The sequence below is a fragment of the Nyctibius grandis genome, chromosome 4 (assembly GCF_013368605.1).
Source record: "Nyctibius grandis isolate bNycGra1 chromosome 4, bNycGra1.pri, whole genome shotgun sequence".
NCBI classification, from domain to species: Eukaryota; Metazoa; Chordata; class Aves; order Nyctibiiformes; family Nyctibiidae; genus Nyctibius; species Nyctibius grandis.
Window position 1 is genome coordinate 97,954,508 of NC_090661.1, and position 16,021 is coordinate 97,970,528.

The 16,021-nt window shown below is 38.7% G+C and overlaps 1 protein-coding gene across 1 annotated transcript in view; it reads right to left on the reverse strand.

Moving 5' to 3' along the window:
• Nucleotides 1-15,462, reverse strand: part of RAB11FIP2 (RAB11 family interacting protein 2) — a 34,388-nt gene extending 18,926 nt beyond the window's left edge. Inside the window, exons 1-3 of the mRNA XM_068399809.1 lie at nt 14,871-15,462; nt 3,094-3,536; nt 1,937-2,399 (exon numbers count right to left, since the gene is read on the reverse strand). Coding sequence (XP_068255910.1) covers nt 1,937-2,399; nt 3,094-3,536; nt 14,871-15,223 — 1,259 coding nt within the window. The 5' untranslated portion in view covers nt 15,224-15,462. The remainder of the gene's footprint in view (nt 1-1,936; nt 2,400-3,093; nt 3,537-14,870) is intronic.
• Nucleotides 15,463-16,021: the final 559 nt, after the last annotated feature.

Here is a 16,021-nt window from a genome sequence, read left to right on the forward strand (position 1 = left end):
ACAAATTATTGCATGCTAGATATTATTCCATAATAGCTGTCTTATAGAAAAGGTCAAAATGTTTACTATTTTTGGCTTTTTGAAAATAACAGAATATTTTTCTTATCAAAAGTTTACGTTTACATAAAAGTCAAGAACTAGTAAAAGAGACTCATACAAAGAGCAGAAACAAATGACTACAGTCCTTCTGAATGGGCACGGTGATGAGCTTTTTAATTACAAAATAAAGAAAAAAAAGTCCATCATGATTACCATTAAAGATTTATATTTATCAAGATCTACTGCATTCAAGAACTTCAAAAGATTTCACTACTTATATCTAGCATCTGCCTGAACACATTTTTTCATTTTAAAAAAATTAAATGCTATGCAATTTTAATTGTTATTTAAATTACTTCTCTTTAAAGGAGCTTATTTAAATGGAAGTTTAACTTCTGACAAACCAAGCTACATCCTAACCTTACGCTAATCTAGAGAAATCCTTTATTAAATAAATAATATTCTAAGGCTCTGTCTGTAAACATGTTATTTAAGACACTAGGAACTGACTTGACTCGTAGAAGACGCTAAGAAGATAATTCATTGAAGTCTGTATGAGCTTCTAGCAACCGAATCTTTTCTATAGCAGTTCCGTTCCATTTCAGTTCATTTATCTAATTCACATCTGTGATTAGTTTTGTTGAGAAAATGATTATAAGTTTAAACCAGGAGTGCATGCATTCTAACCTATCAATAAAACTGAGTTGGGATACAATAAGATCAATCTGTTCTAAAATCTTAAGGAACAAGATAACAAGAAACAAATTGCCTTTTTTTTTTTTTAAGAAAATACTACTGTGTCATTAATTAAAGAATTAATAGACAGGGAAAATGTAAATTTGTTAGAACCATGTTTTCCACTTAAAACAGTAATTTATTTTACAGTCTTAAAATTTCAGTTTGAAGCATTTTAATTTAATTCAATTTCTACCAAATTTAAGTCACTAAATAGAACTGAATCATTACCTTGAAAAAAAAGGACTGATAATTTCTGGCATTAATATACAGAAAAAAAAAGAGAATTAAAACGAGTGAAAGTTAAATAATTAACTGCTTAAATATTTATCTATTGGGAACAGTATATGTCAGGGGTGTGTGTGTGTATATAAATAAATATAAATATAGTATATTTTCCTCACTAGCAAACAAAAGCCAGAAAGGAAACAAACTGTGGGATAAACTTGTTTTTTTATTTTTAAGGAAAACAAGTTAATTGTTGATAGACAAACAAATATTAAAATGGACTATTTAAATCAAAGTTTCTTATCAGCCCCTGTAACTTAATGCACTCTGCTGAGCACATAAACTGCTGCCCTGTGCAATGACTTGAATACACAGGAACTCAGGAAAGCTACAGTGAGCCAAATGAATTCAAGCATGATAAGTGCCCATCTATGTGCCCCCATTTAGAAACAGAATGGTCTTCAACCTTTGTGCTGTAATGTATGGAATCTAAATCCATTTTTTTCCCAAATGGTGACATCCACAGGATTTATTTTCATTACTTACATTTTCTTCACCCTTTCATTTATTCCATTTCATCTTTCCCTTAGACTTGAAACCTTTCCCTCTAAAACCTTGACTTAGAGCAGTGTAATAATTAGCAATGAGTGTTCAGTGAAAGCAGACTCTCAGGAAGAACACATTCTGAAGCACGAACAAGGTCTTCCACAAACACAAGCACCCAAAAACATTCACAGTACATATCAGTAATATAAATGTAACTTCAAAATGAAGAAAAGATCAAACTGTATTAAAAGTTCATAACTTTTACTTAGAGACAGATAAGCAATGATATAAATGTATATGAAGCACAAAGATTGTGCTCCTCATCACTTCACATTTTCATTTATATAACATGTTCAAGATATCGGATCAAAATACAGCAAAAACGTACCTTGAAGATGGCAACATGCTTGTAGGCTTGAAGTTTGTCAGAAACGGATTAGTCGAATCATAATCAAAACTCTCCTGATGAGTTTCACCAAACGCACTAGGTGATTTCAAGTCAGTAGAACTGTCTGATCCCCCATTGCTAAGTTTATCTGACCTCTTGCTATCCTTTTTTCCAGTCACTCTTTCAAAAAGACTAACTTTCTCTTTTTTCTCTTTTTTAATTTCTTTTCTGATTTCGACAGGTTTGGAAAACAGATTTATGTTTTGATCCCATGTTGCTGGGCTTTCTTCAAACGGATTCTTCTGTCTTGGCAGCGTAGCAAATTTTTGGGGTAACGAAGCACTCACATTGGTAAATGGGTCATTTTGTGCTTCAAGTGCAGTTTCATCAACCGTGCTGTCAAGCTGGTTCATTTTAGAAGTATCAACACTCAATGTCCTTCTATGTGGAGATTTTAGACTCCCTGCAAACAATCTGTCATTAGTATATTATCAATGAGACACTATATCATAGTTTGACATGCAGAGAACCCATTTTAGCTTAGCTCTAGAAGCTCTGCAATTGAGTCTCAGTTCAAAACACTGCTGAGTAACTAAGCTATTTTAAAAAAAAAGAACAGCTGTGGCCTTGGCTTCGTGGTTCAGAAACGTTTATGGATAGACGCTACAGCAAAATTTTGTTCCCTGTGTGAGAACTAAGTTCTACAAAGAAGACAACCGTGACTAGTGTGCCATTCCAGAAAGCGACAGTAGTCTATTGCTGCATAATAACTTTGAACAATGCAAAGTATTTTCAGGTCTTCGTATAAATCAGGTTTAAAACTGGGGAGAGTTTTCAACTTTTTAAACAGACTTTTATTGTTTACAGGGCATTATTTTGCCCGGAGTTCCCTCTAGAATACTCTCAAATGAGGACATAAGAAGAAAAATGATACATTATCATAAATTATGATCAATATAAGTTACTCTTTATGCTCTGAAACAGCATTTATGAGTTACCACCAACTAATGGAAGTGAAAAAAAAACAGGTCAGCAATAATTCTTAACTTTTTGGCCTTGTAATTGCTTCGTAAACTAAAGAAACAGATTTTTGAATGCTCTAATAGAAGTGAATTGTAATTATAATGGTCAAGATACGTAGTATGAGATTTACTTACCACCTTCATCAACTGAACCAAAAGATTCTAGCTGACGCCTGAAAAGATGAGAGTAGCCAACTGTGCTGGACTTCATTTTTTCTGAGGAGACATGCGATCCCGTTAAATCTGACATCGAATGAGCTGAGGATAGCCGCTGAGGCCCCAAAAGGAAAGGTTTTTTTGGTTTAGATTTCATTTGTACTTCACCACTACATACCTCTATGTTTGCATCAGGTATGTGAGTACTTGGGATGATTGCAGAGGATGTATCCGAAAATGTCCCATCATTTTTTCGACCTTTCATTTTGTCTTTTAGTTTAGCAAAAGGGGATTTGGTTTTGTCCTTCATTGACAAATCAAACATACTTGCTGTCATGTTATTCCTCATAAACTGAATATTGACCTTTATTTCTCCTCTGTCTTTAGTTCTCTTCCCTTGTCGGGACTCCAGGGGAAACCACCTTAAAGGAGAAAAAGAGCAAGTTAAGTTGCAGTTTCCGAAGGCTAGTCATTAAACTCTGGTTGGTTGGTTAATGTATCTGGCTAGCATAATTTAAAATATGAAAACCAAATTCCATACCAAAAATTAAAACATTACTGTGTTGAAAAACTTTTTTGTCTATATTTGTTTTTGAAGAGAAAACTTAGTAATTAAGCAAGCACAAAGCTCTTTGCACTGTTCACCTGCTTTGAGAAGCAAAGTCAGCTCCGTGGAAGCTTACTAAACTTCATCAAAGCTAACGGGCTCACACCGGCTTACAAAGAAGAATTTGTATCTAATGTTAACTATAACTACAAATACATTCTATTTTGCTATTTAAAAGAACACTTCGTATTTTTCAAGTGATCTTTATTTGGCAGTGATGTGTATTACCTGAATGTATACTATGTGGCAAATATTTAATCTCCTTTGATTTTGCTCAGGTTTATACGCTACCAGACACTTTCATCTCTGTCCCTTCCTTCTAATCACTGGTTAAGATTTATGTGAGCACTAGCAAAGAAATATCTGAAACCCCTGAAAAGTCAACTATCCTTTCAGTTCTGCAACTGCAACCCCTACTAACATTGATGGTAACTCCATGAGCACCGGTGACAGAGCAGCTAGCGCGCAGGTGTATCTAACACCCATCCCTTCTTTTGCAGGTCACCAGTAGGATTAACTTCAGAAATATTTTCACAGGCTTTGGAACCATGACATAAACCCCCACTCCTTGAAAAGAGATCAAAGGTGTGATCATTTGTTTCAAAAAGCCAAGTGTGCTGCTTTGCCAAGGGCAGCAAAGGCTTTAACATTATCCAAGTGTCTTATTCATTCTCTATTGTGCTCCATTGTCCCACAGCAGCATCTGCAGAATTATGGCTCAATCTTCCTTCACCTAAATGAATGACTGACAGACAATCCCTTCTCCACACCCATCATCAAAAGCCTTTTCCTATTTAAAAAGGGCACAAGGGCATATTTCAGATCCGCCAGCTCCAAAGAAATGCTCTAAATCCACTGTCAAGAAAAAGCACGCACACAGGCCAACACAACAGTGCAGCATCACGATGAAGTAACTTTTGAATTGCAGGCTAAAAAATTAAATTGCCTATTAGCACAGATGCAAAATTGATTAGGCAGTTATACATATGTTATTCAGTACTGCCAAATATAGAAAACAAGGTCAGTAAAGGAGAAAAATAACCTTCAATTTCCTTTCAGATTTCATAAATATTTTTAAAGGTGACAGCTGAAATAAAATTTTCAGGCAGAGATACTATTTTTTGAGTTGAGAAAATACTTCTAAAAGTGACCCGTCAAAGAAATAACGAAAAGATACAGAGTATTATGACTTTTTTTGTTGCTTTGTGATGTCCAAAAGGTTTTATATTCCCTACTAAACTAGAATAATGAAGAAATATCAGACCTTCTCTGTCCTGGCATTGGACAGTATGAATCCAGACCAGTAGATCCAGAAGTTCAAACTGGTAGGAGGACAATTAAACCTTTAGGAATAAAGTTTTTCTTCTGTTGTGAGGTAACTTCATTTATGTATTTTAAATGAAATGCAAAACCTGAAATATGTTATGTGTCTGAAGAAGATGGATCATTTTTCCTTTTAGTTAATAATGTTTCACTTCTTGGTAACTGATTCCAGAAACACTTTAAGTCATCTATAGAGTTGTTATAAAAAACACACACAACAGAACCAAGAGTAAATCATTTTTGTAATATATAAAATTGCAAAAATTGGAAGACAAGATAGCCTACTTTAAAACTCTTCTTTAAAAGAAAATATGTTCATATATTCTCTTAAAAAATATAAAAACAATACACAGCCATAATGAGCAAGCCCTCGCTCAGACAAATCTTGCCTGTGCAGAAAAAAACACCAAACCAAAAACCACCCTGAAACTGAGAAAGTCCTCACCATGATTCCTCAGACAGACAGTAAATATATATAAAAATATAAATAAGGCTTCTGAGTGTTTTAAGAGGCTTAATAGGCAGAGAGGACCTCACTTTTTGACATTCAAATTTAATGGCTCAGCCTACACCGTAAGAAAACATATTTCTCTTCTCTCTCTTCCCCTCCCCTAACAGGTCTCAAACATTAATACTGTATCTCTGATAAGACTGCTGAATTTTCATATGTTTCTACTTTGGAATTAGCAAAACTTTAAACTGATGTATGACACTTGCTAACTTGTTTTAGAACAACATCAAGACATAAAATCTTAAGCTTTTGCTGTGTGGAAGAAAGCCTTTTCTTTTAAAACTTTTAACTCAGCTATTGACATTCTTATCCTGAACCAACAACCACTCCATGTCACTACCAGTACTCACCTGCTACTGGCATACGCCTGCGTTGTTTTGACATTTACCAGGTCTGAAGGAGAGAATTCCGGCACACAACTAATACATTGCCTTTGCAGCTTGTACATTTGTTTTCAAAGTAGACTTTGAAGAACTTGACACTAAAAACAAGTTCAGCTGGGAAAACAAAGAAACTCTCCTTACCCTGAGGAGAGAACACAAAGGCATAAGGGACTGGACCTCATACCTGCTGGGACCAGGTTCAACGCTACCACTGATTCCAACAGAATTTAATCATAAACTCTTTACTCCAGCAAAATTCCTCTGGACTTCTGGGGAATTTCTATTTGAATAATGACTGCTGGATCAAATCTTTGTATAAAACAGAGATATTTAATTTTCATGGGCATGTCAAGGAGGTTCCTTTGTTACCTTGGAGAGTTTTTCTTGTTTTAGTTATAATGAAGGTTCCATATGCTTCAGCTCATAACAAGACAATATGAGAAGCAGACTCAAATCATGATTTTCTTCAAATTCAAAGGCAAATAGTTACTTTTTTTTAAACAGATGAGAACAAATGCAGGCAATGCATTTGTGTGGAACTGCACGTGAATGAGCAACTGTGTCTGTAAATGTTTCTTATTAGAATCTGTTTCTACAACACATGGGCGTGAGCAACAAATAGAAAAAACAGCACTGTATATAATAGAAAAAAGAATTGGAAAATGAAGTCCACTGTTTTCAGATAACAACATTTGGGTCCTAAAATACCAAATTCCACTATACCACTGCCAATTTAAAAAATTGTAATGTATTATAAAAGCCAATAAAACTTGCTATTTTGGTTTTGTTTACAGTACTTTTAGCCACAATAAATGCTCCATTTGTCAGGCTGCCATGAGTTTATTCTATAGAAAGCCTGTACAAAGTAGGAAAATAGCCAATAACATACACGAACAAAACAGGGTGGCTTTTATGAGAGCAGATGCCCTTTTATTTAATAACCTAATATTACATCCAGTCTTGCAGACAGTCTTTATTTAAACAGACCTTGTACAAAGTCTGGCAAATTTTCCCAACTTCAAAGGAAGCCCTATTGCCTTCTGAATCACATTCATACCTCTTGCTCTCACCTTCCAATGTTCTGTAGGACAGTGTCCTCCATACACCCTCTAATTTCGATTTTTCCCCTATGATTTCCATCAGAACAACCCTGGCTGCTTTTTTTTTTTTTTGAGTTTTCCTTCTGGTTTTGAGTGCACTAATAGGCTTCGCCTGTCTTGCACAGCTTTCTGATAATTTTTAGTTTGTAGGTATTATATAAATTGCCACTCTGTATGCTAACAATTTTTTTGAACACATAAACAGAAGATCAAGATTCAAGGCTGAACAGGAAAAAATCCTGCTGCCCAGTCAGGCCTGAAAAACTAAACCCCTATCTCAGGAAACACGGCTATTTTCTAACCATGACAAAATTACTCCATTTTGGCCATACCTACAATTAGGAGTGGAAAAAGCAAACTCCCTTATTTCTAATAAAGATAGTAACCATCTTCTGCATATTATTAAAGTAAATTGTGTAGTATTAGCAGTACTGAACCCTTTGTAAAGATAGACAGGAAGAGTAAAGGAGAAAACTGACATAAGTTACTATAAATGAGCAAGTTACACAGTTCTGGCCTGCCTATTCCATTTAAATAGCTAGTGACCTACAAACATACTTAGGTTTTCAACACAATTTCTTCAACTGTTCTTTTCCTCCCCTTTTTCTGATTTCATTTTTTTCCCATTAACTTGGTTTTCCAAATCACTTTTGCTTATCTATGCTATTCTCATAACACCCTTCATCCAGCATTCAACGAATATTTTGAAATCGATATCTTGTTTCTCTTCCCCTAATAGCAGGAAGCTGATGTCACGGTGTCTTATCCTCCAAAGCTGCCACAGAATTTGACATTTCCAAGTCTTAGCCCTCTCTCTTCTTTGAAGAAGCATCACGTAACCTATTCTGCTCACCACGTAACAGTGAGCAAGATAGGTTGACAGTACAGGTAAGAAAAATAATAATAGTATGGGTAAGAAAAACCACTATGTAATTTTAATTACATTTTAATTATATACTTAAAACTTTTAACAGCCTCCAAAACCTGTCTACCAACTGCAACCGGAATTAGAAGTCTTCTAGCCAGCACATTCAACCTGTGCATGACAGCTGACCTTCTGACTCTGTCTTCTTGTGAGTGCCAAAGATGGAAACTACTAAAGGAATTTTCCCACTCATTTTGCTGCTTCTCAAATATGCCACTCTGCCTTCACTCTACTAGTAAATATCTATTGATCTGATCTAATTTTGCTTTGCTAAAATCATTAGATTGCACCCAAAGATTTTTGCAAAATCTTGATTTTAATTCACTAATTACTGAAGGAATTCTGAAAAAACCCACATAATCATGACTGCATCCACAAGGCTTCTAACCTTGATTTTACAGGTAAAATCAGCATCCTGATCTGCTAAGCAACTTTAATCTGCTGCACAGTGATGAGAATTTTCTATACCAGCAGGTACTTCTAAAATTACCCCTATAAAAGACCATCAAAATCCCAATGACAGAACTTGTCCATCAGCTGTCACGGGAAAGAAGTACTTCTTCATCTTAGACTACTATGTTCAAGCTAGATACACTGAAGAAACTTGCTTCACAAAATCCCACTAACACAAATGTCCAGAGGTAATGGATAAAAACCAACATCCAAAGCCCAGAACCGTCTAGCATTTTCATTAGCAGCAAATGCACTCTGAAAAATGCAGAAGTATGTTGTGTGATAAATCACTCAGACACCACACCGAAAGACTGCCCCAAAAGTCGGTAAGTAGGAAAATTAAGGCAAGGGGCAGAGCACAGAATACGTCAGATTATTTATTAAAATAAGTGATGACGTCCACAAAGATGACTACTATTACTTTCCGGAAGCCAACTGAAATGAGATATACAAAGTAGAGTTTAAAAATAAATATTACAGAGAGACATCGTAACACCACAAAACATATGGGAACTGACACATATCACAACACCCTTTCTAAGGGGTTAGCTAACATCAACTGGAAAAAAGTAATTAAAGTGGTCTTAGTTTACTTATTATTTTGGCTAAAGACTATGTGTGAAAACTTTTATTTTAGAAACAAAATAACTGAAGTCATGAGAATTAAGGGCAGTTATTTCAGTTGAATGTGTGTGTGTACGCACAGAAAATGGAGAAGTATTTCAATCCAGATGGCACTTAGACTCTGACTCAGAATTCTGACTTATTCAGAGGATGTGCTTGCATTTGTTGTCAAAATGTAAATGCTGGGAATATTACTAGATAATTTGAAAATATTGCTATAATCCCATAAAGCTATAACTGGGCGCAACTTCTTGTTTCCCCCCATAATCATCTTTTTCTTCTGTTCCTCACTACTAACTTTCCTGCATTTTCATTACATTTACTGAGTGGTATTACGAAAGTAACAGCACAAATCTGTACGGATCCTTCAGGCTGCTCATTATTTCTGTGCCTTTGGCAAATTTCTCAGTTACTACTCTTCCCACTTTTGACTAGAGTGGAATGAGTTTTTTCTTATACTTTAACCACAACATTTTGATAATTTTTGTTACCGCCTGCCATTTCCACTACTGTTGAGTTTTATCACCTAAAACGCATTTTTCTGGTTTAAACTAAATTTAGGACTCAAAATCAGTGAATAATATTTATAAAGTGTTATGTTTTGTAGAATTATTTTTAAAAAGGCATTATTCATTAACAAGCACTGAGCCCATGACATACTATCTATTTACTAGTTGTTTGCTTGTTCAGAATTCAAGTTGTATTCGAAGCCACCTACTCCAGCACCTGCCTCTTGCTTTTGCTGCAACAGATGAGAGAGAGGACAGAGCAGAGGCAGTCGAAGGGGGAACCTGTCCATACCCGAGGGGGAGGCTGCCAAGAAGGAATTCACATTAATTTGGAGGAAGTCACACAATTTTCATCTCTTTCAGAAAGCTCAGCAGCACTAAGGAATAAAAGCTTAAAACACAGGGGTATTGATTGTGGTCAATAGTTAATTCTTTCTGTTTGTTTGCTGACAAGCTGTTTTGGACTATTTTATATCATTGATGGAAGCAGAGGAGAAGCACCTTAGAGATAAGGCCAAGATTCCTTCACTGTATTATGCTCAAATAAGCATTTTTTACAACACTGCTGCAATTTGGGGCAGGGGTGGGTGTTGAGGTATTATAGAAACCAGGGAGAAAGGGAATTAAGTCACAAATAAAAAATATCTCCTCCAACAAAATTTCCATAAGAAAGAATAATTCCACCATCACCTGCCCCCCTCAGATTTATAACATTCCACACAAGTGTTTCATCTTAAACCAGCTGAATGTACAATCAAATTAGCTCTCCAGGAAAGCTAATAAAGGAATGGACAATAAAGAGTGTGGAATTAGAGAAGAATAAGGATGAAGCAAATGCCAATGAAATAAGTAACATCAGAGTGAAAGCTAACGGAAGTTTGTTCTTCTATCGCTGTGTTCATTTAGCACATAGAAGAAAAAAAATCTAAGCACAATCATTAAGAAAAACTACTGAAAAATACTTTAGTAAATAAAGACGTCAGTAAATGGATATTTTTTATTCCATGATAATTCAAAACCTTGTTTTGATGTTACACATTGTCACATCACCAGCAGTATTAAGGCAACTATGAATTACAACTGAACTGAAATTATTACAAAAGCGTACATATGCTTTAAAACAACACATTCATTGATCATCATTTACATTTAAATTGCAAGAGCAAAAGAGGTATATTTATTCTGCAACAGCAGACCAAAAAAATTGTCACGTATTTCTCACGATGAATTCAAAAAAACCACAGGATTTTACCGAAAAAAACCCAAAACCATGTCAGAAATCTAAGATCTGAAAAAATGTGCTAAATATACTTCCACTACAGCAGAATCTCCCAAGCTTTTTGAACAGTTAAAAAAAAAATCCAGTAAAATCTCTCAGCATCTGGAGCCTAGTTTTCAACTCTGGAGAAAAGAGCAGAAGTAGTAAAAAGCCTGACCATTTCTATCTACAGCAGAGATGCCAAAGACACAAATTTACAGTTACCACAGGGTGATGGGCACTTTTGCACCAATACAGAAAGAAAATTAACTAGGATCCTGCAGATGCTTTGGCTGAGGTCTCTGGAAGAGACCTTGTAAGTGACCATCTGAGCCACATCTGGATCTAACCGTTCCAGGAATTTTCACTTTCAAGAATTTGAAAAATCATCGGTTTCAGAAAGAAAGGGAACGTACATTGCATGACGGTGAGTACAAAATTTTCACTATCAAATGATAGTAAATGTACTGCTTTGTTTCATTAAATCTTGTGCCAGAGCAAGTTTAACAGAACACAAGACGCGCAAATCCTATCATGAGGCCTCTGCCTGAAAACTTTACTGCAGAGAGTATTTTTCTTAAGGTGTGACAAGAACAAAAAAGCTATACAGAAAAAAGGATTACTTTTCCCTAACACAATCTTTCTGAAGCTGCAGTGAATTTTTAAATTTATTTCTTCCAAATTATAAAATATTAAATTAAAAAAAATATACAAAAAAATGAATGTCACACACCCCACAGTCTTCCTAGGAATTCAAAATCAGCTGGTAGCCTTCACTTCTCATACCTCCTTACTAAAAAAGCACTAGGGAATTGCTGACAGGGTTCAGCATTGTGCAGAATATTAAATATCTTTTTTGCAATACCCTGGTGACTCTTGAGTCTGTCTCTTACAGCACCATATGTACAGCTGTGTTGGAAAAAGGAAGCTATTAAATATATTAAAAAGTAGAAATATTACCAATAGACACTTCATCAAATAACTGGATCCTATTCATCCCCAAACAAAGCAAGAAATGTTAAGGTTACATCAACATGAGAAAATAACTCTGGATTTAATAACACCACAAGCCTGTTGAACATATTTGAAAGTAAAAACATTGCTTAATAAAACAGATTAGTGTTTCTGAAACAATGAACATAGCTTTCAACCATCAGAATGCTTTGGTAATAAAGACATTGGACTTGGTCTTGAAAGGCACTGGGTATCTCAGTTCCCACACCATAGTCACGGCTAGAAGGTCTTCGTGTCCAAATATATTACCCTTAGTTTACTGCCAACACAGGACTAGGAATATTTTGTATCAAAAAGGATTTAATAAAAGGAGAATAAGAAAGAGCGTTTTGTTTGAGATCGCATTTGCAAATATATTCTTGAAAGTTTGCCCTCCTCCCACATACGTGCACAAATATTGCATCCCCATTTCCAACTGATGCTTGCAGGAGACAGCAACAACACACGCGTTCCACGAAGGCACACCAGTGGCCAACCACGATAACTTTTCAAACACATCTAAACGCTTAAGGACTCTGAATTAGTTTTTCAAAAGTGAGTTTCAAAAAGGACATTTCCTAGATTTCTAAGCACCTAAAGACACCAACAGGAACACTGGACTTTCAGTGGCTCCTATCTCATAAGAATTTAAATCGGCATTAAGTGAGTACGTGCTGCCAAAAATCCCACTAACCGCCTCTCCGCACTTTTACACTTATATAAGACTTTTACAAGTACGGCTGTTCGGCTCTAGAAGCCTATCACCCATCAACTTTTAATAAGATTTGCAACTTTAAATGCTCAAGTAACTGTTGAAAATAGGACTTAGGCTGTTTGTAGATCTTTCCCCACAGGCCCCCATCTTCTGCAGTACCGCTCGCAGGCAGAGCGCAGCTTTCTCAGGAAGCCCTGGTAATTTCAGCGGTGGTCCAGGGAAGCATCGCTGCACGTTTACATAGTGTGAGTTCCTCTCTCACACTTCAGAGAAAGAAATGAAAAAATAAAGAACGCTTATGAAGCCCTGCTAAGCACAACTTCATATAAAAACACCGAAGAGATCTGAATGTTTATTTAACTATCACAAGGACTATGTTAATTACCCCACTTATAAATTTTTGCAATAATTTTGTAAGACTCCAATACTACTTTTGCTAAAAGTGGTGCAAAAGCATATGGTTCCCCAAAGGGAAAAGAGGTTCTGCTACTCACAGTAATACATGAGTAACTTACATATTTTCCTCCAGTTTCTGAATACGTATTTCTACCTAGACTTACAAAGTTTTTACATTTAGTAGCGTTTTCACTTGTTTCATTCACCTTTTTTTCTGTAAAGCAGCCAGGTGTTCAAACTAAAGCAGTTGCCTATGACTTGCAAGATAATTACAACTGATGATTAAAGAATATTTAAGATGCATGTCTAAATACCATTGAAACTTCTTGAATCAAGCATAAATAGAAATTAAGACCCTAAGGCTACAGGCATTACCATGTATTGCATCAAGATAACTGGTTTGTTCTTAAACAGACAAGCAATTAAAAAGTATAATACTTCAGACCATGAACCCACAAGAGATTCTGCACGGACATGTTCTTTCCTATTATATGGTTAGTGAACATACTGTTTTGCTAAAAACTTACTTCACAAAAAAAAAAACACCACCAGGGCAAAGACAGCTGTGACTTGTCTTTGATGCTCCTTCAACCTCAGCCAGTGCACATATACAGGACCAGGTTTTGAGATGGTTTCTGCAGAAAGAGTTGTCTGATCGACTAGACCTGGCTGGTGTTGCTGTACTGATTTCTGCCTCCAACTGCCCGCTCTGACTCTGCCAGAGGTTCGCGCCTGCTCAGCACAGTCAGCAACAGACAAACGATGCCAGACTCTTCGTCACCTTGATGCAAAGCCCAGCATCTTACCACAGACCCACCATCACCAACAGAAGAAATACCAGACTAAGTTTAACAGCTAAGGTTTGGGCACAGGAGACCTTCTACTCTGCTGAAGAGACACTAGAGGAGGAAAGGCACCTGAGGCAGGAACTTTTTAACAACTGCAGAAAGATTTGTCAGTGCTCATACATCACTGCCTACATATACCTAGCTTGGAGGTCTCCATGCTGTTCTCAGACTACTTCTGTGGGACATGCATGGCTAAAACAAACACAAATCATGTAGTCACAGGCATGCCTGCTGTACGCTTATACCTACAGTTTATTCCTATACACTTTGGAGGATAAAACACACTGGTACCAGACATCTTCATGCAACCACGTCCTCACTAGAAATTATAACTAGTTGAAAAACACAGAAAGCTAGATATGTTTACAGTTCCGACTAATAAACCGCTGTGATGCTTTCCCCCCCCCCGCTTTTTTTTTTTTTGCATTACAGTGCCATAATTTGCTGGCAAACGGCAATTTTATTTCGCAAAGGCTTATGTAGGTAATGATGGAGGCAACACTAAAAATCTCTCTTCAGAAGTCTTCTCTGTTGAGGCCTGCTGTACAGAGCAGCCTGCAGGATTGCAGCCTAAGATTAATCAGGATCAGAAAAGCACTGTACTGCTGTGGTAAGCCTTCATTAAGTCACAGTTCATTGACCAGTAAAACATAAATATAAAATATTTAAAGACACTTGGTTGCAGCAACTGAAAGAAAACGTTTTTAAAGAGAACAACACCAGGCTCCGAGGGCGTCTGAGTCTTATATATGGTTCAAACTGAGGTAGAAGTTGAATGAGGATATGGCCCTGAGCAGAATGAAGAAAAATCTTTAGAAAAACAGACTGTACCGAGTTTGTGCTGCACACAAGAATTTGTCAGAAATGTTAATGTTATTGACAGTCCTTGCCAGTGCAGGGTGACCACTGTGATTACAGTAAACTTGTCTCTGCAAGAGGTCAGGCCACAATGACATAACTGGATATGTTAGGGGCTTTGAACACACAACAGAACAGAGAAATGCCCTAACTTCATTTCAGTATGTTGATAGTAAGGCCACTATTCCCCCCCTGCCAAGTGCAAGTGTACAAGGAATATATATTATAATGAAAAAAACCAACCATCACTTACTCTGTCTTCCGTCTTTGCTTGTCTTCAAATATATCATTCAGACTTATCGCCACCTGTCCCAAAAACTTGTCCAGCCCCACCAGCGACCTGTGCATGACAATCAGGTACAGGATGTATTTTTCTGGATTCTCCTGCATGAGTAATCCAGGGAGCTCGAAGGAGGCCTCTTCTTTCCAGACGGGATCCAGGGTCTTCTCGGCCACCGAGGTGGAGTACTTCTCCTTGCCCAGCTGTATGATGGTGTAGGCATCGTTGCTGCCATTTTTACCTTTTGGCTTCAGACCTTTGGCTTGCAGGACCGTAACCTGCACATGAGTTGGGAACCACTTCTGGGCTTGCTCTGCCAACATCATCTTTGAAGATCGCAGCAGCGATAACAAAGTCTCCAAGTCCTCCAGTTACAGCGTAAGGGCACTTACAGCACAGACACCTGTCAGGGGCTCAGCCTGGTCCTTCCTCCAGCGCTCTCGCCGCGGGTGGCACTCACCGGTCCTCAGGTTCCCCCCTCCCCACGCAGCCCTACCTGCGACTCCATGGCCGGGGGTTGCAGGGGCCCCCCGCACCACCCACACTACTCGCCTCCTGCCCCCGGCCTCCCCCCGCCCGCCGCCACCGCTCCCCTCCCGCCGCTGCCGCCGGCCCGGCTCCCCGCCGCCCCCAGGGCATCCCCCGGGCAGGGCCCCTCCGCCCGGCCCGGCGCGCCGCGGCCCCCTCAGCGCGGCCCGGCGCGCCGCGGGCCCCGCAGGCCGCCGCCGGCCTCCCCCTGCCCCTCACAGCTCGGTGCCTCCGGGCGGCGGGCAGCGCGGCGGAGTGGGGGGGGGGGCGCTCGCCGCCGCCCCGCTCCTCGCGGGGGTGTCGGGCCGCGCTGCCGCGGCCGTCCCGGCGCTGCCCTCCCGCCTGCCTCAGCCTCTTGCCGCGCTCCCCCCGCTCCGCCGCCGCCCGGCCTGACGGGCCGGCTGCGCCGCTTCCGCCTTCCCCATGCTGCCAGCGGCGGCGGCGGCCTCCGCGGCGGTCAGAGGGCAGAGGGCAGGGTTCGCCCCCTCCCCGCCGCCGCCCGCCTCCCCTCCCCTCCCCTCCCTTTCCCCGCCGCGCCGTGGCCGGTTACCCGAGGCAGGCGCCGCGGAAGGCACCGGCTACCTACCCCGGGAGGG